Source organism: Leucopleurus acutus (assembly GCF_964270905.1).
Source record: "Leucopleurus acutus genome assembly, chromosome: 2".
Lineage (NCBI taxonomy): Eukaryota > Metazoa > Chordata > Mammalia > Artiodactyla > Delphinidae > Leucopleurus > Leucopleurus acutus.
This window is the reverse complement of record NC_139143.1, coordinates 176,983,895-177,007,561: the sequence shown is the minus strand read 5'-3', so window position 1 is coordinate 177,007,561 and position 23,667 is coordinate 176,983,895. Positions and strand designations below refer to the sequence as shown.

General features: G+C 59.3%; 1 protein-coding gene across 1 annotated transcript in view; it reads right to left on the bottom strand.

Moving 5' to 3' along the window:
* Positions 1-5,675: 5,675 nt before the first annotated feature.
* RAP1GAP (RAP1 GTPase activating protein) overlaps positions 5,676-23,667 on the bottom strand; it is a gene marked incomplete at both ends in the record, with an annotated part of 50,868 nt that continues 32,876 nt past the window's right edge. The window contains 19 exons of the mRNA XM_082859967.1: positions 5,676-5,730; positions 6,147-6,376; positions 7,062-7,165; positions 7,556-7,658; positions 8,649-8,772; positions 10,344-10,457; positions 11,424-11,533; positions 12,324-12,578; positions 14,505-14,636; positions 16,468-16,605; positions 17,035-17,121; positions 17,737-17,808; positions 18,274-18,429; positions 19,483-19,612; positions 19,746-19,846; positions 20,049-20,132; positions 21,253-21,306; positions 21,680-21,758; positions 21,999-22,102. Of these exons, the coding sequence (XP_082716093.1) occupies positions 5,676-5,730; positions 6,147-6,376; positions 7,062-7,165; positions 7,556-7,658; positions 8,649-8,772; positions 10,344-10,457; positions 11,424-11,533; positions 12,324-12,578; positions 14,505-14,636; positions 16,468-16,605; positions 17,035-17,121; positions 17,737-17,808; positions 18,274-18,429; positions 19,483-19,612; positions 19,746-19,846; positions 20,049-20,132; positions 21,253-21,306; positions 21,680-21,758; positions 21,999-22,102 (2,232 nt within the window). The remainder of the gene's footprint in view (positions 5,731-6,146; positions 6,377-7,061; positions 7,166-7,555; positions 7,659-8,648; positions 8,773-10,343; positions 10,458-11,423; positions 11,534-12,323; positions 12,579-14,504; positions 14,637-16,467; positions 16,606-17,034; positions 17,122-17,736; positions 17,809-18,273; positions 18,430-19,482; positions 19,613-19,745; positions 19,847-20,048; positions 20,133-21,252; positions 21,307-21,679; positions 21,759-21,998; positions 22,103-23,667) is intronic.

The following is a 23,667-nucleotide window of genomic DNA, read 5'->3' as shown; positions in this document are numbered from 1 at the left end:
AGCCACGACTACTGAAGCCTGTGCATCTAGAGCCCGTGCCCCGCAACAAGAGAAGCCACCACAATGAGAAGCCTCCGCACCGCAAAGAAGAGTAGCCCCCGCTCGCCGCGACTAGAGGAAGCCCGCGCGCAGCAACGAGGACCCAATGCAGCCAAAAATAAATAAAATTTTAAAAAATGATACTGATAATAATAATAACAACAATAATCATGGTGGCTCCCCCTCTGAAGCTCTCTCACTGAGGGCTGGCATCATCTCATACCCTTCACAGTAGCCAGGGAGGGAGCTGCTACCGTCATCCCCATTGTAGGGATGGGGAAACTGAGGTTCAAAGTGGTCAGTGACTTGCCCAAGGTCACATGGGGAGCCAGTGGCAGGGCCAGCACTGGAACAGGTATGTTCCTACTGAGACCAGAAGAGATGCTGCAGTCCTTTATCACCTGGCCTGGAGCCGGGTCATCCCAGCGAATGGAGGCAGTGAGGGAGGGATCAGCAAGTGAATAAATGAATGAATGTATGAATGAATGAACACAAAGGCTGTTTAAGGGACTCTGTCCTGGAGGAGGTGTGGGAGAACCACAGGCTTCTCCCTTGTTGGCCCCTTCAGGAAGACCCCTGAGACCAATGCTCTTCAGGAAAAGATCCAAATCTTACCTCCCCAGAAACAAGTGTCCTCAAGTTTCTGGGTCCCAGGAATCTCCCAACTGTCCAAATGTCTCCCTAAGGAGCACTGATCAGCACCTCTTTGACCCGCTCCCCTACCTTAGTCCCCAAAAGCCCCCAATGCCGGAAGCCAGAGGTCACCCTGCCCTAGTTCCCAGCCCCGACCGGCATGCTTGCCCAGGCTGGACTCTGAGTTGGGACTGGGGTCTGGGGTGAGGGTGGGGTAGGAGAAAAGCTGGCATCATCTCTCTGTGCCCTCTGCCCTGCTCCTCCCCTCCACGGCTCACTCTGGGGAGCCCCTGGGGTGAGGGCAGTGCACCCTCCCGCTGGATCCAAGGAGCTTGGGAGGGGCAGGTAGGGTGCTGGAGCCCCTGCTGGCCAGGCACCACCCCACTGCTGTGGGCATGGGTTGGGAGAATCCTTCATTCATTCAACAAATATTTATGAAGCCCCTACTGTGTGCCAGGCCCTGGATGAGGCACCAGGGCTCAGGAGAGACCCTCCCTTCTGATGTCTATGGTTCCCCTGAGGAGGTAACTGGTGTCTGTGTATCACGTGCACCGCACCCCGCCAGCCAAACTCCTGAGGACTGGCCCCACCCCAGAAAACTGAAAGCTCCCTGTGGGTAGGAGCTGTTCCTCCCACATCAGACAGGGATTTCCCCCAGGCGTGGCTGTGACATCCCCGCCAGGCGGGGGCTCCCTCGGTCTATAGAACCTGCTGCTCCTAAGAAATTTCTCCTCTCATTCTTAGAGCCTCCCCGATAGGGCTGCCAGATAAAACATAGGATGTCCAGTCAAACTTGAATTTCAGATAAACAAGGGGTGATTTTTAGTTTAAGTATGTCCCAAATATTGCATGAGGTATACTTAAACTAAAAATCATCCCTTGTTTATCTGAAATTCAAGTTTAACTGGGCTCTGTGTGTTTCTACTTGCTAAATCTGGCCACCCTACCCCTGGAGCTCAATTCTTCTGCTCGCACCTGGCCTGGATGGATGGCCCAGGCCATGACAGAGCCCCTGCCTGCCCAGTTACAGCTCCTGTCGGTCCCCAGGACTACTGTCCTCCCCCACCAGGACCCACCTGCAGCCCCAGCTCCCAGGTGGACACTTACCCCTTACCTGGAGTGCACAGTCCAGCCTACAGACTGTCAGAAGGCTGCGGGGGGCCTCCTGCATGATGGACCCAGAGAGAGGGGGATAGAGTCACAGCTGCAGAGAGGGACCTCGAGTGTCAGAGACAGAGAGAGGCAGAGACACAGAGATAAAGGGACATAAAGAGTAAGCAGATGGAGACTGTGGGAGATAGCCAAGACAGAGACAGACAGAGAGCTTAAGGCTCCCTGCCCAGAACTGCTTCAGGGAGACCAGCGCAGAGGGTGGAGGATCCTGAGAGCCCACCAGGGTTCATTCTGAGTGGATCAGGGCAGAGGCTGGGCCCCTGAGCCCCTGTACTGGGCCAGGGCTCTGCGCCCTGGATGGGCAGGCCTTGAGAGGCAGCTTGGGGTCTCCGGCACTGGCAGTCAGGGGTGGGAGTCCTCCCAGCCCCTCTGCTCTCCCCTCACCCTGCCTCCCAGGGGCAAACACAGGGACATTCATGGCTTCCCAGAAGGGCCTATGGGGCAGCCAGAGTGGCTTTTAAAATTAGCCTTGCTAACCAGATCTGGTTATTTCAGGAGGCTCCGTCCCTGACTGTCCCCTTGGCAGGGCGGATACAGGGAAGGAGGGAGGGACCTCCACATTCCAGGGTCCCTGGTTAAGTACCCCCTGTGGCCTGAGCAGCAGAGACTGTCCAGGTCCCAGTCCCCTGGCACTGGGCGGGCCTGGGCCTGCGGCCGGTTCTTTGGCAACGTTGCCCCAGAGTTAGCCGTGGATGTCCAGGGATGCCCCAGCTGCTGGGGGATGGGGAGGACCCCTCCTATTGGGCATGGGGTCTATGCCACATCCATTAGAGGCCATGACAGCTTCTTGGCCTGACAGCAACAGGTAGGGCTTTGCCTCCATTTCATAGGTGAGGAAACTGAGACCTGGAGAGAAAGGTCCCAGCTCTGAGGCAGGGGGGATGTGGCTGTCGGGTCAGCCAGGCGCCCAAGTCCCTCCATGGAGGCCTCTTGCCTCCTGCGTCCAGAGAAACCTTTGGCTGCCGTTTCCACCACCAGAGTTATTTCTAAGCAGAGTCCTGTGCTTCCCGGAGCCCGGCGCCCCCCGCCCAAGCCCTAATTTCAGCCTCGGGTCAGTGTCCTGGCTCGCCCTCCCCACCTCAGAACCCAGGACGAGCACAGAGCTGGCGCGGGCACAAGAGAAACAGCGCTGGACGCTTTGATCCCAGAGGCCAGATTCGTCCTCCGCCTCCCCCAGCCCCACCTTGGAGTCTGGAGGGGTGGGGCGGGGGCCCAGGCTGAAACCCAGCCCAGAGGCCGGCCCTTCCCGCTGACGGGGGCTCTGCCACAACCTGGGCAGGCCGAGGGGCAAAGGCAGGTTCTGCTCATCAGGCCTGCCCCCTGCTTCCGCCCCAGCTCAGCTGCAGGCCGGAGCTGTGGGGTGGGGCACATCATAAAGGGATACAAGCAGGGGTGCCCCACTTCTTTTATACAAGGATCATGAACCCCAGTAAAGCCCAGGAAGCTGAGGTTCAGGGAAGCAACTGATAACTGTACATTCCCAATGCCTTGCATCCAGACACCTGTGCCGGGCTCCGCGCCAGCTGCTTCATCTCCCATTCAGAGAGAGACTCCACAGCCTCTGATGCGGGTCACGGAGATGGCCCTCGTTAATGGCTAACTGCATGTCCCCACACACAACACACACTATTTTCTGAGCCCACTGTGTGCTAGGGCAGCACCAAGAGCTTTCTGAGGTATCATCTCATTGAATCCTCACCTCAGGGTGCCAAGGGCAGGACTGTTAGCATCCCCATTGCACAGATGAAGACCCGGAGGCCCGGAGAGCCAAAACCACGGGCCCAAAGTCACGGAGCCGGAGGCGACAGACCCCGAGCCAACCTCTTCATCTGGGCGCCGAAGCGGGGCTACTGGCCCTTGGTGGTGGGTGGGAGGGGACGGGGTAAGAGACTGGGGCAGAGTGGGGAAGAGCCAGGGCCTGGGAGGGGTTAGAGAACAGGGCCAAGGCAGAGGAGGGGAGGGGGTTACCAGGGGACCCACTGAGCCCAGGGTTGCCCAGGGCCAAACCCAGGTGGGTGGGGCTGGGGAGTGGATGTGAGTCACCACCCCCGGGTGGCCCCAGACTTCTGAGTGTCACAGCAGGGCCCTGTCGGGAAAGCCCCTGGGGTGCACACAACATCGTCCTGGGGAGGGCATGGGAGCTGTGGTGGGGAGGGGGCGAGGCCAAGCCATGGTTAGTCCCGCTGGAACCCAATTCTGTGCCCGCGCCCCCAGACCCCAAATCCCCCAACCTGCTCTTCCTCCTGTGCTCCTACCTCAGAGGAGACCCTCCCATTCACCCAACACTCAGGCCAGGAACCCCCCCTCCCCCGCCCCAAGGTTCCTCAGGTCCTCCCTCAGCCCCACATCGCATCAGGCCACATCAGGCCCTTCGCCCAGATGCTCAAGTCTCCCAGCATCTTCCAGACCTGCCCACTGTCCTGGTTACCCTCCGCACCCAGCAATGGCCTCCTGGGCCCTCCCCTCCTTGGGCTGACATCGCCCAGCCAGTCCCCCCACCAGCAGCCCCCTCTTCTCTTTCTACTGCTATTTCGCATCCTCCATGGCTCCCCAGTGCCCTCAGCGTAAAGCCTTAGCCCCTTGGTCTGGCACCCAAGGCCACGTGACCTCTGGCCTCATCTCTGCCCCATCTCCCTGCCCATCACCACCTTCCCATCATTCAGAACTGCTGGCTCCCTTCCCGACTGCAAGCAGCACTCTCGCGCCTCCTGCCTTTGCACCTGCAGCTCGCTCCCCAGGGACACTATCCTAAGCCTTTCCAGGATGCCCGGGCACCACTGTTCCGGAGCCTTCCCCATTCTTCCCTTAGCCAGGCTGGACCTCATGCTCGTCCCCGCCCCCCACCCCCGCCAGGGCATTCGTCACCCTTTGTTGTAACCGCTCTGCACTGTGAGCTCCTTCCAGCAGCTGGACAGATTCATCGCCATCTCCCCAGCCCCATCATTCCAGGTAAGCAATCCCTTGGCGCCCCCAGGTGGCCACATAGGGGAAGCCCTTGCGCTTCCCTTGGGCATAGGAAGAGAGGGAAGCCGATCCTTGAGCACCCACGGGGTGCCCGACGCTGTGCTAGGCGTTCCACCTGCTCCAGCTCAGTGAACCCTCAGGACGAGCCCTTGGGAGAGGTACTATCGCTTCCGTTTTACAGAAGCGGAAACTGAGGCTCAGAGAAGCTTGTAAGTTTCCCAGCGTCACCCAGAGAGTTAAAGAGACCGTGTCAGGACTCCAGTCTAGGTCTGCCTGATTGGACCTTCAAAGCCACGTCCTCCCTGCTGTGGAGAGGGGAGCGAGGTGGAAGAAAGGGCAGGGCCATGGGGGGGAAGCCAGAGCTGGTGGTCACGGAGCCTGCGGCTTGGCCCTGGAGGTGCTCGCAGACCCAGCTGCTGATTGGGGGGGGGGGGGGGCGGTGAATAGACTCTCCCTCGCCACCACGGTGCCACTGAGATCTGTCGGGTTGATCCGGGTGGGGGGCGGGGTCACGTGAAGCCACACCCGACTCGGGTTACAATAGCGATAAATAGAATTTATTTTGTACAACTGTTACTGACATACACACGGCCACGGGGGGCTTCCAAAATGGGTGTTGGGGCCAGGAGGCTGGCCTTTGGCGTGGCGCCTAAAAAGTGTGGACAGACGCACACAAGGATGTGGACCCACAGCAGCTGTGCCTGGCTGCCCCCTCCGTGGTGGGTGAGGGTGGCGCAAAGGTGCGGCCCATAACTCTAGGCCAGCTGAGACCCCTCGGCCCGGCGTGCCCAGGAGCATGGGAAGGCAGGGGTTAAGCTGGGTGCTGGCTGAGGAGCCAGGCAGCTCCCACTTCCCCCACAAGCGGGTCACTCGTCTGTCGTGGAGGCAGTGGACAGGGCATCGGCAGATCTGCGGTAGAGACTGAGGGTCCAGGAGGGGCAATGGGCACAGCCTCGGCCCACTGGGGGCCCCAGGAACCCCAAGAAGCAGGGTAGGGTGATGGGAGGTCTCTAGGACGACGATCCTCCATTCTGGGGCAGGTGCATGGACTCACAGCCTTCAGTGACCTCTGAAATAATCTTGTCCATTTATAGCAGAGGCGCCCAGAGAGGGAGAGTGATTTGCCCATAGTCACAGAGCAGAACCCAAATTAAAAGCTAGGACTTAGGACTCCCAGCCCAGTGCTCATTCTACCATACCTCACACCCCACGGCCTCCATAGTAGGCTTTGTATGCACTGAGATGTCTCAATCCCCCCTTCCAGCTCACTCCCCCTGAGTCCAGAGGGGCACCCAGGGGTGATGGATGGCCAGGCCTGGAGTCCTGTTTCAAGTGACCACTCCCTGCCCCAGCCGGCCCCCCAGCCCAGGGGGTGGGGATGGTGCCAGCAGCTTCCCCGCTCCCAGGTCTGGATGGCTCCGCCCTGCAGAGACAGCCCAGACAGTGGGCCAGGAGGAGGGCTGGCGAGGCGGGGGGCAGCCCACAGGCTGGTGCTGGCCTCGGGGGCAGAGGTCCCGTCTGCCTGGATTTGACACAGCATCTTCACCTTGTGCTTCTGTGGCCTCATCTGCAGGGTAAGGGGAGACGGAGGCACCGTGAAGCAGGGGGACAGATGCGGAAGGGCCCACCCTTGGAGTTCCAGGCTCTGGGTCTTTCCATCCCACTGGGAACCCCCTAGACCCCTCCCTCCCAAAAATTTCCAAGTCCCTTTCAGGCTCCCATCAGATCCTCCCAGAAACTCATGGGCAGAGGTGAGGCAGCATTTATTAGCCCCATTGTACAGATAGGGAAACTGAGGCCCGCGGTCACCTAGCAACTGAGTGGCAGAGGACTCAAACCTAGATACATAGCTCTCACCCAAGAGAGGTGACAGAGGAAGAGAGAGAAGCCGGCCCACCCCCGCCCTCTCCCCACCAAACAGAAGCTGGGAGCTGGTACTGACCTGCTCAGTGTCACCTTCAGAGGGGCATCCTGGCTAACAGCCCTGCACAGAGATGGCGGCAATGCAGGTGACAGGACAGACGACATGGAAGATACACGCAGGCAGAAGTCACTGGCTGTGCCCAGGCTGGACGAGCCCAGCCCTCCAGGATTAAGGGGGGCCCTTGGTCCAGCCCCCATCCCTGGGGACCCCTGGTCGCTTTGATGCCTCTCCCCAACAGCCAATCTCCCTCCCAGGTAGGGCTCCCCATAGGGCCAGGCTCCAGGCCACCCGTCCCCACCGTGGCCAGGCCCCTGGGGGCTGTGCGTACCAGCTGGGGCGTGTGCTGTTCAGATGCTTCCAGCTGGATCTTGATCTCGGGACATGCAGGGTCCCCCGACTTGCCGGCGTCTGGGTGGGGTGACCGAGAGGGGCCTGGGGAGGGAGGCAGGAGGGAGCCACCTCACTGGCCGCGGGGAGGCACCAGGGAGACGGGGGGCATGGATGGGCGGTCGGCACCAGTGCTCCCCAACCCCACCGAGCCCCTCCCTCTGGGACTCCCACCCTTAACTCCCTTCTTTACCGCCCCCCCCCCTTCCTGCATCACCCTCCAAGGCCTTTCTGGAAACCACCAGCCCTCCAAGCCACCAACCACCCTAGGCTGGATAATGACCAGCCCACTGTCCCCATGTCAGGGGCAGTCCCATCACACACCCACCACCTGGGGCCTGAGAACTGCTTTTGACCCTCTGTGCCCAGCCCTGTCCCCTGCCCACCACAAGACTGGCCCTGCTTGTGGCGGGGGAAGCTGGCCCTGGCCAGTACCTGGGGAGCTGCCCCCACTTGTGGTGCTGACACTGTCCTCCAGCCACGTGCTATAGATGAAGGAGTCCCGCTTGTGGGGCGTCCCCGAGGATGAGACACTCTCCTGGGGATGGGGGAGGAGAGAGAGAGGGAGGTCAGCCCTTGGCCATGGCACTGGCTTGGCTGCCCTCTCCCCTCCTCACCAGCCCCTCGCCGCTGCAATCCACAACCCCCCACCCTTGCCCCTCTGCAAAGAGGATGAGGGCCCAGCAATGTCTGCCCCAGGGGGGACCAAAGGAGGACAGAGTGGGCACAGACACAGACCCAGGGGCGCGCGTGCACACGCGCACATGCGCTCCCATTCATTCATTCAGCAAACATTTATTGATGTTCTCGTGAGCCAAGCCACCGAGAGAAATCAGGAAAGGTCCCAGCCCTCCGAGAGCTTGAAGAGGAGAGGAGAGACGGGCTGTGAAGAGACACTAGTCCAAGCCCCACAGGGCAGGGCCTTGGTCTGCACTGTCCCCTCTGCCCACGCAGCACCTGGCACGGGGTGTGGCAAGGAACAGCGCTCGCCAAAGGACTGTTGAGTGAAGCAAGACAGACAGGTTCCAAGGACAGAGCCCAGGGTCTACGAGAGTGTAAAGGGGGCTCCTAACCTACGCTGGGACCAGGAAGGCAGGCTTTCAGGAGGAGGTGACATGAGGCTGAATTGAGAAGGATGAATGCGAGTCAGTCAGACAAAGTGGGAAGGAGGAAGCAGGTAGCGCTCCAGACAGAGGAATGGCATGTGCAAAGGCCCAGAAGTAGAGTAAGCCTGGTTGGTTTGGGGGACTGCAAAGGAGGGCAGAATGGCTGAAGTGGTAAGAGACGAGGGTGGGGAGGGAGGGGCTAGATCTTCAACGGCCTCTGAGATTGGGCTGTGGCGGGTACCGGGGAGCCACGGAAGGCTTTAGAGTAAGAGAAGGTCAGTCTGCATTACTCCTCTGGGCTGAGTCCCTTGATCACAACTCAACCACACCCAGCCTCATGCTTCCACCCAGAGCATCTCCAGGGACCAAAGAGCACCCCTTTCAGGCCATTGTGGGGCACCTCCCCTCCCTGGGCCTCTCACCAGTCCTGTATCGTCCCCGTCCACACCCTCTGCTTCCTCCACGACGCTGGCGAAGCTGCTGGCACTGGACGAGGAGCGGGAGAAGTCCTTCAGCACTTCTGCTCTCTGAGCTGCTGTCTCCGCTCTGCCACAGACAGCATCCTATCAGCCAGCATCCGCACTGGGCACCTCCTGGGCCAAGACCCCATGCCCCTGCCCTCCCGGCCCAGGGCGGCCCAGCCTGCAGCCAGCCAAGTGCCTTTTTGGCCTCTTACAGCTCCCTGGGCCTCTGAGCCTCCCCAGTGCCACTGTCCTTGCTAACACGCGGACCCTATCATGCCCCTCCCCTGCTCAATTCCCTCTCCTGGGTCCCCACTGCCCCAGATAAAGTCCAACTTCCTTGGCTGGACGCTCAATCATAACTATTAACAACAATACTGCCATCTAGTGCAGGTTTGCTCTGTGCCAGGCACTGTTCTAAGTGCATTTTCCCTAGTTATCTCATTGCTACCATTATTAGACCCACCTTACAGAGGAGCAGACACCGAGGCACAGAGAGGATGGGCACACGGCCCGAGGTCACGCAGCCATAGGTGGGAGAACCGGCAGGACCCAGGCCTTCCAACTCCACAGTCTACTCTCTTTTAACTCTCTCACAATTTTGTCCCATGCTCAGGGCCTTTGTGTCACCTGCCTGGAGTCTCACTCCTTCCCTCAAATCCCAAAAAAGTAAATTTACCTTTGGAAAACCAGCCAGGGGTCGCCTACTCAAGGAGGCCCTCACTGATCCTTCCTTGCTGTGGGAATGACCCTCTCTGCTCAGCTTTGTCTCTCCCTGTCCCTGTGGCCCTCTCCTGCTTCTCTGTTCACTTGCCTGACTCTTCAGCCCAGGCCGGGTCCTCTCAGCAGCCCCCTCACCCCCGGCAGCCAACACAGAAGGGGCTCAGCCAACAAGCACTGAACGGAGGGGCAGCCTCCTGGCTGGCCTCCCTGCTTCTGCTCCTGCCCCCACCCTCAGAGCCTTCACCTGGTGACCACAGTCAGCTTGTTAAAGCACCACTACTCCTCTTAACGAAAATCTTCCAAAGCCTCCTTGCCAGTCTCAAAGTTCTCACATGGCCTTCAAAGCCGTGACCTAGCTCCCACCCGCCTCTCCAACCTCATCCCCTCCACTACCGGTGTCCGCCTGGGCCCAGCCTCACTCATTCAGCTCCAACTGCACCAAGCATGCCTCAGGGCCTTTGCACTTGCCGTGTTTCTTACCTGAAACCCTCTTCCCTCTGCCACGCCACTGTAAGTCAGACCTAACAGGGCTGACTCCTCACTCAGCTCCCAATTCAAACCCCAACCCTTGGTAGATGTCTTCCCTGAGCACCCACCTAACGCCCCACCCCCACTCATTCTTCATCATATCCTCTGCTTTATTTTTCTATCATCACTATCTGGAAGTAGCTTATTAGGTTATGTTACGCTGGACTGGCAGCTCCACGAGGCAGGGGCCGTGTATGTCCAGCTCACTGCTGTCTTGCAGAGCTTGGCATGCACAAAGTGCTCAGCGGGTGTGTGTCAAAGGAGGACCTAGGAGAGTAATCAGGCACCCTGCCGCCGTGGTATGGCTGTGTCAACACTCCTGGCAGGCCTGGGCCCAGACAGGGGGTAGAAAGAATGGGCCCACCACACCCAAGCCCCCCGGCTCAGCATGCCCCGCGCCCCAACCTGTTTTTGGTCGTGGGCATCTCTGGGGAGCTCTGAGTGGATGAGTTCTCCGACTTGGGCTCCTGTGAGACGTGCCCGCTGTCTGGGGTCTTCTGGCCAGCCGGGGGGCTCTCCCTGCGGGGCACATGGGGGCAGCGGGGGGATTCAGCACCAGGCCTGGCATCAAGGGTAGAAGGAGGCCCAGGTGGTGAGAGGAGGTCATGGGTGCCTCCTGCCTTGTACCCACACCCTACGTCCTCAGGGGCCAGACCCAGAGCAGTCCCTGCAGCTCCTGGGCTGGCCTGGCCAAGGAGGGGGCAGGTGCTGTGGGAGCACCTACTGAAGACCCTGTTATGGATAAGGAAACTGGAGTCCAGAGATGGGAAGGAACCTGCTCAGGGACGTGCAGCTAGGACATGGCGAAGCCAAGACTCGAACCCTGGGTTCATGGGATTCTGGGCTCTCTTGCCTTTGAGGACAGTGCCAGCTCCACTCCTGAGGCCTCAGTGCACCTGCTCCCTGCTTCACATGCACTGCACCCACCCCCCGCAGCAGTACCACGCCGTTGGTTGTGTTCTTATCCCCATTTTGCAGATTGGGACAGTGAGGCTCAGAGAGGTACAGTGACTTTCCCAAGGTCACACAGCCCCAGTGTGGTGGAGACAGGACTCACACCCAGGAACTATCCTCTGCTTCCCGGAGGCTCTCTGCTGGTAATACGGTGTGCTGTCCACACCCCGCCCACACAGATGCACTTACAGACCTCCATGGACCAGGCCTCAAATCCCAGCTCTGCCCCTCACCAGCTGTGTGACCTAGGCAGGCCCCTGACCCCTTGACCTGTGACTCCTTGATGTGCAAGGTGTGACCCCCTGGGAGCCGGCAGAGCTGGGACTGGATGATAGCGCTTCATGTTAGGTGACGAGCTGGCCGTGGTGCCTGACGCAGAGCAGGGACTTGACCGTGTAGCTGTCACCGGTGGGGACAGAGGGGGAGAAGGGTGGGAGCTCCCTCTTGCCTGCTGTGCTTTGCCACTGAATGGGGGTCGGGGGGAGCCAGAGGAGACGCAGGACGCCATCCTACCCTCTCTGCTGCACCCACCTTTTCTCCTGCACCTCCTGTATGTTCTCAATGCCGATGGCACTGCTGCGGCGTGAGCCGAACGGGCCCGACTTCTTCCTGGTGGGGCTCTTTCCAGGGACAATCAGGGACTGCGGGGAGAGGTCCCAACTCAGTACCCACCTGCTCCAGGAGCCCCTGTGCCCCCCACATGCCACCCTGGGGCCCTGCTGCCCAGGCCCTGAAGCAGAGACGATGAGCAAGAAAAATGAGAGAACTGTCCACCTCCAGAGAGGGCCACCCTAATTTACAGATAAGGAAACAGGCCCAGAGAGGGCAAAGGCCCCCCTGAGGTCACACAGCAGGTCTGGACCCAGCATCTTAGTCCAGGAGAAGAGCAGAAGCCTGAGGGAGCTGGACAGCCACTGGGACTGGGACTGGAGGAGGCCAAGTCCTCAGAATGACTGCTGCCTCTTTGCCCCCAGGACTTCACGGGACCTGCAGCCTACGGGCAGTGGGGAGAGAGCGGGTGAGGCAACCCAAGCCCCTGCCCCCTGCTACACCTCGGAATCTCCAAGCTGGCTGGGGGAGGTTCTGGCCCAGCAGTTGAAAGATGCCCCCGAGCCCAGGTCACACATATACAATGGTGGGATGCCCCAGGCACCAGAAGCATGTCCCCCATTTCTCTGGGGAGGCGGGAAGGTGGGCCCCATGGAGGCACAGATGGGCAGAAACCCCCAGGCCAGTTCATGGTCGGGACAGGGAGTTAGGGCAGAGGAGGGCGGTGGCGCTCCATGCAGAACTGGCGATATTGGGGGACGTGCAGCTGGACAGAGGGTCTCTAGGTACCAGATCCTAAAGGCAGGGACTGGGCCAGAGTCCCAGGGGGCAGGGCAGGGCCAGAGCCCCTGGTGGGGGGGGCACTGGCACTGGCACAGGTGCCAGGCCCCAAAGCAGGTGCTGAGCGCCATCAGAGCTGCTGGCACTCCATCCTGCCAGCCCTCGGGCCTGTCCCGGGGGGAGGGGGGCAACGTCCCCAATATGGCCTCCGTCCTGAGGGCGAGCAGAGAACAGCGCGTGCAGGCAGCCTCCAGAGACGGCGGCCCCGCGGACGACAACCTCTTCCACGGTTCCTATGCCTATGGCACTGCCCCGGCGTCCGAATCTACTCGCACTTTTCCCAGGAATAAGCAATGACTGGCAAGCAGCAAAGGGTGGGAGCAGAGAGAGAGAGACAGGCATAGAGAGAGTCAAGAGAGACAGAGATGGCGGGAGGGGGAGGCACAGAGAAATGAGACAGGGAAAGGAGGGAAAGACAGACAGACACAGACAGACAGGGACAAAGAAGAGAGCGGGGCAGGGGATTGAGAGAGACAAGGCCGGGGAAGGGAAGGAGAGAAGAGGTGGGAGGAGACACAGAGAGAACAGAGGAGAGAGATTGACAGTCACATGAGAAGGGGTGCAGAGTGAAACACGGAGAGACAGACACAGAGATGGACCCGGGGAGCAAGACGGACAGAGACGGAGAGGGAGGCGCAGGCACAAAGGAAAAATCACGGGCGAAAACAGTTTGAAAGAGGAGAGGGAGCAAAAAGACAGGTGCAAAGGACAGAATACACAGGTGCAAGAAGGTGGAGGAGGGGAAGAGAGAAAGGGGAGGGAGAACAAGGAACGAGGAGAGAGTGGAAGGAGAAGGAAGCAACATGAAGAGAGGGGACAGTTGTGCAAAAACAAAAACAGAAATGGGTCTGGTTACTGCCACGGTGGGTGCTGCTGTCTGGCCCTGTCCCTGGGGCCCCTCTACAGCCACCCACAGGAGGCTGGGCCACTCTGGCGGGGAAGGAAGGGAGTGGCTAGTGAATTGGGGTTGGAGGAGGGTGGGCCTGCTTCTCCAGTGACAGTGGGCTTGGTGACTGCTGGAACACAGAGGACTCACCCTGCCTCCCTGGCCAGGTCAGCCCATGGGGCAGGGGTGGGGTGGAGGGGGTCCCTCCGGCCACATGACACAGCCTCACAGCACCGAGCACAGGGCTTGCTTGGCATGCAGCAGTCAGTCAGTAAATGATGGGTGGGTGGGTGGATGGATGGATGGACGGACAGACAGATGGATGGAAGGACGGGTGGATGGAAGGAAGGAAGGAAAGATGGATGGGGAAGGGGCAGCAGAGCAGTAGGTGCAGTGCTGGGGGTGACCACTGGGCAGTGGAAAGCAGACTGGCCCACAACTGAGGGCCTTATTCAGCCTTTGTGCCCAGCACACCCCCTGAGTGTTAGTAGCAGAATCCCGCAGAGCCTGGCAGACAGGAAGTAATCACACAGTAGGTGCTCACTCAGGAGAGGCTCACACAGAAGCCCAGGTCCTGACACACAACAGGTGGGCACAACCACAGAGGCCCTGGCACATAATGGGTGCTCACGCAGCTCATCTCCTGACACAGAGAAGGTATTCACTGATATCCAGGGCTTATCACAGCAGTCCACTTCCTGACACATGGTGGATTCTCATACAGCAGCTCAGGGCTGGGCACACAGCAGACACTTACAGAGTTAGGTCCACGCAGTAGCCCAGGATGTGACATACAATAGGTGCTCACAGAATCTCAGGGCCGGGCCCACAGTAGGTGCTCACAAAGTACATGTCCACACAGCAGCCCGGGTCCTAACACACAGTAGGTGCTCACACAGCAGCCCAAGTCTGGACACACAGCGGTACCCACCAGCATCTCAGAGCCAGGCACACAGCAGATGCTCACACAGAAATCCAGGTCCTGACACACAGTGCGTGCCCACAGCCTGACACACAAGAGGTGCTCCCAGAAACTCAAGGCTTGACAGGAGGTGTCCACACAGCAGCCCAATCCCCAGCATACGACAGACAGTAGGTGCTTCATAAGGAATGGGACACGGAAGCTGCCCCAGAACAGACACAGCTGAATAAGGGGCCAGGAGGCGGGGCGGGCCGAGGAGCTGGGGAGGGGGCTGCAGGCTCTCAGCATCCCAGTGTCACAGCCTGGGCACCTGACCCCATGGAGGGCAGTGGCTAGACCTAGCCTAGAGCCCAGGATGAGCCCTCGGACAGCAGGGCAGCGGGGGGAGGCGGGGCCCCTGGGGGAGGGCACTCACTATTCCAGCCGCCTTGGCCAGGTCCGGGTTGTTGGGCGCAAAGCTCCCGCTGTGGCTGGTGGACACGGTGTTGGGCTTCTTGTTGCTCAGCCCCATGGCATCCATGGACTGGCTGCGGCTCCGGATGACCCGCTGCGAAGGCGGTAGGGGTTTCCTAAGGCCCCACCCCCTCAGGGAAACCCAGGAGCCACCGACGCCAATCTCGGTGACCCCAGGAAGTTCCTTCCCATGAGACCACACAAGAGTCAGGTCCACGTGTGCCAAGGGTAGTGTGGGCCTTGACTCTGCCACCAACTTCCTGGGTCACCTTGGGCAAAGCCACCCCACACCTCTGAGCCTCTGAGCCTCATGACCGGTCGTGCAGTTGTTGTAAAGCCCGCAGAGGACGCTGGGTCATGAGCAAAAGCGTGCACAGAGAGACCTCCAGAAACCCCAGTTCCCTCCTTTTAGCGTCTCTCAGGGCTTGTTTCTTCCTTGCTTTTCTTCCCTCCCTCCCTCCCTCCGTGCCTTACTTTTTTCAGTCAATCTGCACTGAACGCTCACTTCAGGGCCGGGTACTTTACATTTGCTCTCACTCAATCCGCCCCAGGGAGCAGGCACTGCCACCAAGCCCATTTTTACACGTGATGAAACTGAAGCAGAGGTGGGTCTGGAACCCAGATGCCAAACCCAAACCCTTGACCGTGGGCTCCGCTGCCTCGAAGAAGGTCTGTAACTTAAGCCCGGTCCACCATCCAGCACTCACCAGATGTGGGATCACTGGAGGCCCCCTCAGAGAAGACACCCCAGGTCCGTGTTCCTCCCACCCACTCCCCGTCTCCAGTGAGCAGAGGCAGGGCTCTCTTCAAGCCTCTTTCTCAAAGACGTTCTGTTCGCCTCAGCCCAAGGCAGGCCTGGGCAGCTGGGCTAATCCTCTTATGCAAACCCACACCTCCAACTTTGTGGCCTGCTCTGGGGTAAATGTGAGGCCCCAATAGCCTGCTGGGCACCTGGAGGACGGGCAGTCCTCCTCCTGTGGGTGGAGGACACAGTGGCAAAGAGGCCACTGCCTGGGGACCTGCAGCCTGGGGGAGTCCAGGCCCTGTGGGGGGAAGAGGAACTCTCTCCTCCTCTGCCTCTCACTTTGGATGGTAGTTGCTGAGGTAGATGGGCAGGGCTTTGCATTTTGCTTCTTAACTTAGATTACACTGATCTAACTGCTTCACAAATACTTCTCAACAGTTGTATGAGGTAAGTTGCCATTACCCTAAACAACAGATTAGAAAACCTGAGGCTCAGAGAATGCTCAAGCTGGTGGTAAGTGGCAGAGCTGGGATTTGAACCCAGGGTGTCTATGCTCTTAACACTAAGCTAAGCTAGAGATAGCCAGGGTGGGTCACACGGCCTAAGGTCATGCAGACCAGGTCCCTGTCCTATAGCCCCTCGTTCACCTCCCTTCCCTGACCTCTGTTTCTTTCTCTCGGTCAGGACAGAGGCTTCCTCCTCTCTTCTCTGCCTGCTGACCTGGGAGCCACCACCCTTGGCACCAGAGGGCTCCAACCTTCAGCACAGCTCCCAGGCAGACTCCGCCCCCAAGCTTAGCCCCGCCTCCAACCATCAACTCCTCCCCCAGCCAGAGCCCACCTTACAACTCCCAACCGCAGCTCTACCCCAGGCCAAGACCACACCCCCCCCAAGTCTAAGCCCACTCTAAAGCCCAGGTCCACCCAGAGGCTCACCATCACCCAGACTCTACCCCAGGTGCGTGCCCACCTAGTCCGAGCTCACGCCTATTAACTCCACCCGTGACGCCACCCTGAGCCACGCCCCCACCCGACTCCACCTCCAATGTGAGCTCACCTCTAGCCACACCCCCACACCTTGTAGCTAACGGCATCCCCCTACTCTAGCCCAACCACGTGCCCAGATTCCAAGCCAACCACATCCGTCCCCCTCCGCACCCAGGTAGACCCCTGCTCTTCACCTTAAAGGACTCGAAGAAGCCGCCGCCCCCGCCGCCGTTCTCCATCTTGTCCTCGTCTCCACCCAGGCCCATCATGGACTGGCTGTGGATGTGCAGTTCCTCATAGAGCGTCTCCAGGAGGGCGGCCCGTGTCCGCTCCTGAGGGCCAGGCCGGGGCCGTTAGGAGAGACCCCAGGGATCAGCCCTTCTTTCCACATTTGCAATCGTGGCCACCTTCTCTGAGTGGGAAGTGGGCCTGGGCTCCAGAAGCCTAGACGGCTTCCCTCAGGCCCCTCCGCAGCACAGGCAGCCCCCAGGGCTCGACGCGGCCCCTCAAAGATCTGACTTCGTGTCCCCACGCCCCTCCTCCACTGCGCCCTCTGTGGCAGCCCGCCTGCCTCCAAGGCCCTCCTGAGCACTCCTTATGCGCCCTTACTTCCTCTCCCCTGACCCTGATGCTGCTCATCTGCGAATCTGTCCTCCCCCAGGCAGCCTTCCCTAAGGCCAAGGTCTGAACACAGCTCTTCTCTCCCCAGGGGCTGAAATTCTGAGGGGTGGGGGGATTCAAGCCCAAGAACCCATACTCACCTCTAGTTTGGCAAACTTCTCTGCCTTGTAGCAAGCGTATTCAGCATTGATCAGTTTTGTCAGCAAAAATTCCTGGAACTCAGGCCCCTGGGAGCCCCCAGCGTGGAGAAGAGAAAGGGGGGTCAGGCGAACACAGAGGCAAGGGGCTGGGGCTCCTGAGCCACGCTCTGCTGGGCCCTGGGGGCTGCCCTCTTCACTCCCAGAAGGGCATCTCCTTGGGCTCAGCTCCCCAGTCCAGGCACCTGTGAGCCCTATGCCCTTCGTGGCTGCCCACCCCTCGGGAGAGCTGGGTTGGGGTCTCCCACTGCCTCAGTCTGGGGGATTAGGGGGTGCTGAAGCCAAGGCTCAAAGTGAGGGCTCCTGAGAGGTGAGAGAGATGTGTGCCCCTCTCCCCAAACATTTTAGAAGAAGGTTGAAATTGTCAAGAAGACAACAGAAGTGAGGAAAGGCCACAGAGTCTGCTATACAAAATGTAAAACAATGATATAGTCTGTTCTGGGACGTTGTAAAATAAAGTCACAGTTTTTATCAAGATGAACAGAAAAGCCAGGCCCCAGCTGCTCAGTTAGGGGAGCCCGGCTGCCCTGGCACACAATGGGGCTTCAGGACCTCGTACAGCAGAATGTGCACCCTCTCAGCCCCCACCCATTTAGTCCTGCTCTGCCCATGATGGGGGGGGGGGCGCTGGGGGCTGCCCCTCACCTTCCTGAACACAGCAGGGTCCGGGAGGGGTGGCCCGAAGAAGGGCACGTCGTCTCTCGCAGTGACGGAGACCTGGAAGGGAGGGCAGCTGTCCCCATGGAGTCCCCACACCAGCCAGAAACCACTGATTCGCCTCCCTATCCTGCCCCGTGCTGGGCACAGGGCTGCCCCTTGGCGGGGGAGGTTCAGTGACTGCCGATTGGATGGGTGAACCCCAGGATTTCAGCTCCTCCATCCTTGGTCCTGAATTTGAGTGGTGGGAAGGGTTGGAGGGTCTCAGGAGTCATGAGGATGGAGAGGGAGGAGCAGGCTAAAGGGGGGAGGAGGGTAACCAGCCTCTCTGAGGGGAGGGATTTCAGGGGGCAGAGAGGGTGGGATGGGACTCCTCCATCATCAGAGCAAGAGGGGGGCTCAGAGCCCTCCGGACAGTCCCCCTACTTACAGTTAGGAAAACTGAGGCTCAGAGAGGCCTCACAGTGAGTGAGGGTGGGGCTGGGATGGTGGCTGATGCCCTTGGGAAGCTCCGAGATCACCCACCTTGTACAGGGGGCCATCGGGGCCCCCACTCTCGGCCTGCACCACCACATAGGCATGCAGAAAGTTGGATGCAATCATGTCCGGCACAAAGGGCGTGTTCTCGTCCTGGAAGACCACAGCCACGATGTCGTTCCCGATGTGCCGCTTCCGCTGCAACTGAGCACAGGGCCACAGCCTTCACCACCTGGCCGGGGGCCCGTGGAGTGTGGGGAGGGTGCCCACAGAGGTGCAGGGGGCTTGGGGTAGGCAGAGGGCATGTCTAAGGAGTTGCTTCCTCCAAAAAAATGTGGTGAGAAGCTTGTCTTAAAATTATTCTCGTTTTCTTGGAATCCTGTGACAGATGAGAAAACTGAGGCCAAGACAGAAGTGACTTGCAAGGCCCTACAGTGAATTAGGGGACTTGAACCCGGGGCTCTTGGTCCCCAGGCCCTACCTCTCACCCTCTTCCTGTCTAAATACCCCAAACATGGGCCCCTCTTGAACAAATAAGTTCCACTCAATATATCTTTGTTGTTAAAATGAACAGAGAATCTATTAAAAGAAAATTAAAAGACATTAAAAATAAGGAATAAGCATTTCCATTTTTCTCACATGACCCCTGTATCCCCCTGTACCCCTGGAGTGGGGGCATGGGGAAATAAGGAGGACAGCCCTGCAGGAAGCTTAGGACAAGGTGACAAATTTCCAAGTTCAGCTCCAGGAACATGCCTTGCACTTCCTCATCACCAGGTCTTTGCAGAAGATGGAAGCCACTCTTTCCCCCAGAATGCTCCTCCTCCCTCTCCTACCTCCTTTGCCACCTAAAAGTCACTTTATCTTGAAAGCTTTGCCTGACTCCCACCTCTGCCCAGTCTAAGTGCCCCCATGTGACCTGACAATACCCTTCATTTCCTGTAAAAATACTCGCATTTACTGAGCTCCTGCTATGTACCAGATACTGTTCTAGCCACTCTGGGTGCATACCCTCGTTTATGCTCACCTATAAGGTAGGTGCATTATCCCCATTTCACAGATGTGGAAACTGAGGCTTTCACAACATCGTAGTAGCTTGTCACCCTGCCCCAACTAGAGGCCACAAGTTGGGGGACTAGATCATTTCCATCTCTCTATCCCAGGGCCCACTGAGTCTGGTGTGGTGGACACTGAATGGGTAGGTAAATGGGGGACAGGAGGACAGGTGGGAAGCAGGTGGGTGGGTGCCCAGGCTACCTGCTGGGCGTCCCCTTCTGTGTAGGGCAGCTTGGTGGACACGTGAAACATGATCTCCTTGTTGCGGAAGTTGCAGTACACAGACTCGGTTCCCGTCTGCCCGTGGGTCACGTCCAGGCCTCCTCGGAACCTGCCCCAGGCCCCCCAGGCCACGGCTCAGTCTCCAGCCCCAGCCAGGCCTCCACGGGGCCAGGACGGGGGCTCCCTCCCTGCCCAAGGGCATGGGTCGGATTATCCTCTGCTTGTCCCCCCCCAATGCTCACCCCTTAAAGTCCTGCAGTTTGACCTTCTGGCCAAGGAATTCGAGGAACTCCACGAAGGCGGGGCTCTCCTCGTTGGTGCTGAAGAGTTCTTCCTCGGAGGTCTAGGGATGCACAGAGGGCAGAGGTCATCGAGCTGGGCCTCCTACCCCCACTCACACCCAGGAAGGCTGGAAAGGGGACCTCTGGCAGCCCCTGAGCTCCTGGGAAACTGAGTCCCTCGGCAGGTGCTCTCCCTGGCAAAGGTCTGAGGTCCCAGGTACACGGCCAGATGTGTGGGGGGCAGGGAGGAGGAGGTGAGCACACCTGCCCAAGCTTCTGATAAATGACTCCGAACTTGAAGTTATTGCTGATGACATGCTCGTCGAAGGTGACAATGAGGCGGGAGGCCTGCGGGGACAGGACGATGGGTGAAACACGCTGCTTCACAGGGTGAAACACGCTGCGTTTTCAAGCTGCCGTTTATTGCTCTACGTGCCAAGCGCTGTGCCAGGCCCTCCACATGCATCCACTCATTTCCTCCTCAGAACAAGCCCGTGAGGGAGGCACTCCCGCGGACTGCATCTCACGGATGAAGACGCCGCCATTCCGAGACCTTAAGGAACTGACTTGCTGAGGTCAACAGCTGGCAAATGGCAGAGCTGGGACTTGAACTCAGGTCTGTTGGATTCCAAAGGCTAAGCGCACTGCTCCTGAGTTCTGCTCGTAAGCTCCCGCCCCTACTCTGCTCTAACACCCAACCTGTTCCCCGGCTCTTCTGTAAAGCCACCTCATCGTTCTAGAACAGGCCAAGTCCCACCAATGTGCTGTGGAGCCTTGAGCAAGTTCCCCTCCTCACCTTGGGCCTTCGGTAACTGAGAAGCAGGGCCTGATTTCTGAGGCCCCTTCCTTCGGGGGACCTTTCCTGGACCACCCGCCCTTCAGCGACCTCACCTCACTCTGGAATTCAGTCAGAGCCACAGGCTGTACGTGTCTTTCAGGGCCCACCTCTTTCCAGAAACCCCCTGGCTCACTGAAGACAGAAGTCCCTCACCTTTATCCCACATTGTTACAGGGCCTCAAACCCAGCACCCAGCACCAGAGCTGGAAGTGCAGCTGCCGTCTGTGGGGCGGCACCTACGGAGGTGCCTGTGTTATTCTCTCTCCCCAGGTCCCCTCTGGGGTCAGAAGGCAAGACCAGTGGAGCCTTGGCTCAGGACCACAGATTACCCTTAGGAGGGTCCCCAGATGGCACTGAGAGTTTCCAGAGGTAAGGAAGGCTCGCCTCCAAGGAGGACAGCACTAGGTTCAAACGCAGGCTTCCTTATCTGCTGTGCATCCTTGGGTAAGGCACCAACCCTTTCTGGGCCTCTGGTTCCTCTTCCACAAACTGGGGACTTTGCAGGGTTATTGTGAGGTTTAAATGAGAGAACTTAGGAAAAATGCCCTGCACACAGCAGGTGCCCAATAAATGCTTGGCCCCCTAGTTATCCACCCACTCCCAGTGAGCAGGGCCCAGATCCAGCCATACCTTGGGGTAGAGCACAGGATAGAATCGATCCACATTCACGTCTTCACACACCAGCTGCGGGAGCAGATAAGGGAGGGCCTGAGGGTGGGGCCTCTGGGCCTCCCTGGCCAAGGTCTGGGGGGAGGACAGTGGAGGACAAAGAGGGGACAACCAAGGCTGAAGGAGGCCCACTGTCACTCAGAATGGGGTACAGAGAACTGGAGCCCCTGTCTCCAAAAGGTGCTCTAAAGAGTGCCCAAAGCACACAGCCAGCACATGGGTGGGCATCATGGGAACACGTGAGCAGCAGGACCCCGGAGACAGGCCACAGCAGGCAGGCCAGGATCTGGGGCTAAAGATGAGGGTGTGCAAAGGCGAGGCTGCAGCCCAGCTCTGTGCCCACCTGAGATATCCACGGGGGCTCAGCATGAAGGATCAGAGGCCTCACCTTTGCCATCTGGACCACGTTGGGGAACTCAGTGAGGCAGGAGATGGGGATGACGTCATGGTATGTCCGGCACTTGGCCCTGGGAGGAGAAGACCCATGCTGAGGGGTGAGGCAGCGCGAAAGGGAGATGGGAGCCCCTCCACACCAAGTAGGACCAGAGAGGGCAGACCCCAGGGAGGTCCAGAGGTGATGAGGCGGTCAGGCCTGGCTTGGGCACTAACTTGCAGGGCAACCTCAGGCAAATCCCTGGCCCTCTCTGGGTAAAATAAGATGGGCTCTCAGGTTCTGAGAGTCACAGGTCCCCTCTCCCCACCCTCACCTGAGCAGCAGACGCAGGTGTTCCTGGTCCCCGATGACATCATACTTGAGTGAGAAGACAAGGTGGCCCAGGGCGGTGTCCAGTGAGTAGTAATTAAAATGCTCCTGTGGTGGGAGGCAGGGGCCAGGGGAGAGGGTGAGGCTGAGCCTGAGGCTTTCAGAAACCAGACGAGAAAGCCAACTCACCCCCGGATGGGGGTCCTTCACCAAGCAGCAGGTGTCCGGGCTAACAGCACTGTCTGCCTCAGAGAGACCTGCTTTCAAATCCCAGCTCTGCCACTTGCCAGCTGGGTAACCTGAGGAGGTCACCTCACCTTTCTGTGCCTCAGTTTCCTAGTCTATCAAATGGCAGTGAGGCCCACTACCTTGTGGGAGGGTGGCAGGCACTGAAAGAGATAGTGCCCGGTGCAGAGTAGGTGTTCTCTGAACGTCTGTAGTAACCTTGGCTCTCTGGGTCTTCAGCAAAGTCAGGACCACATCTGTACCTGCATGGCTGTCTCCCAGCCCCCGCCCCTCTCAGAGCTGGGCACACAGGAGGTGCTCAATAAAAATATGTCAACTGACTGATTGTTTAACTGATTGCTTTGTGGCCCCTGAAGCCAGGGCCCATGAGAATCAGGAAATGAAACCTCTCATGAACACACTGGCCGGCTGACCGAGCTGGTTCCTGCCCTCCTACCTCACCTGGGGAAGACACAGGGTGGGGAAGAAATGCTCCCGAGGGCCCAGGGGAACTGCAGCAGGGATGGCGCCCCCAGAGAGGAGCTGGCAGTCTGGTACCTCCAGGTGGGGAAGCCCCAGAGCCAAGAGCCGGAAGTGCCAGAAGATTTCACCCCGCCTGGCCCTGGGCTCCCCTGCCAGCCCGGCTCCTCAGCCACACCCACCCCAGGAGTCATCGTAGAAGGAAGCCCTGTTTAAATACAAACAGCTGTGCTCAAAGGATGGGAGGAAAAAGATGTAGGGGCCAGGGGACGTGCGCCACAAATCCACAGCTCAGGGGCAGTCTGCGGGGACCTGGGGCAGAGTGATGGAAACCCCCAAAGGCTTGGCACTATCTGTGCAGAGGGAGTGGCAGGCACTTGGCAAGGAGGTCTGCACCGAAGTCCTCGGGGTGCGGAGTTTCCCCAGACCCCCCTGGCTGGGCCCAGAGAAGCCCAAGGAGAGTGGGCTCAGGGTCCCAGTGGGTCAATGCCAAAGTCACCCTAACTTCCTCCCTCTGGCAGAACACGGCCCACTGCTTCCCCAGCACCCCACCTGGAGCCGGGAATGGCCCGGCCTCTCTGCCAGCCCCTGGGGCCCCTCCTCTCTGTGCTGCCAGCCTGACCCTGGCCATCATGCCTCCTCTAAGACCCCCCAACCTGTGCCTCTTCCAATCCTCCAGTGCCCAAGGCACCACCTTCATTCTATCACTCACCACTTCTTCAGCAAACTTTTCTGTGCACCAACTATATGCTAGGCCCACATAGTCCCCCAGGCCCCACCACCTGCCAGACCCAATTAAGAGCCTCTGGACAGTGGGTTCCGGGGATGCAGTTCTCTCTCCACCCACAGGTGGAATCCCCTGCCCTGTTCTGAGTTTGTCCCCAGGCAATGGCTCCTGCATCTGGGCCTGCTGGTTTAGTCTCAGTCAACCTGTCCCCCCACCTTAGCACCAATACCCACCAGCATCA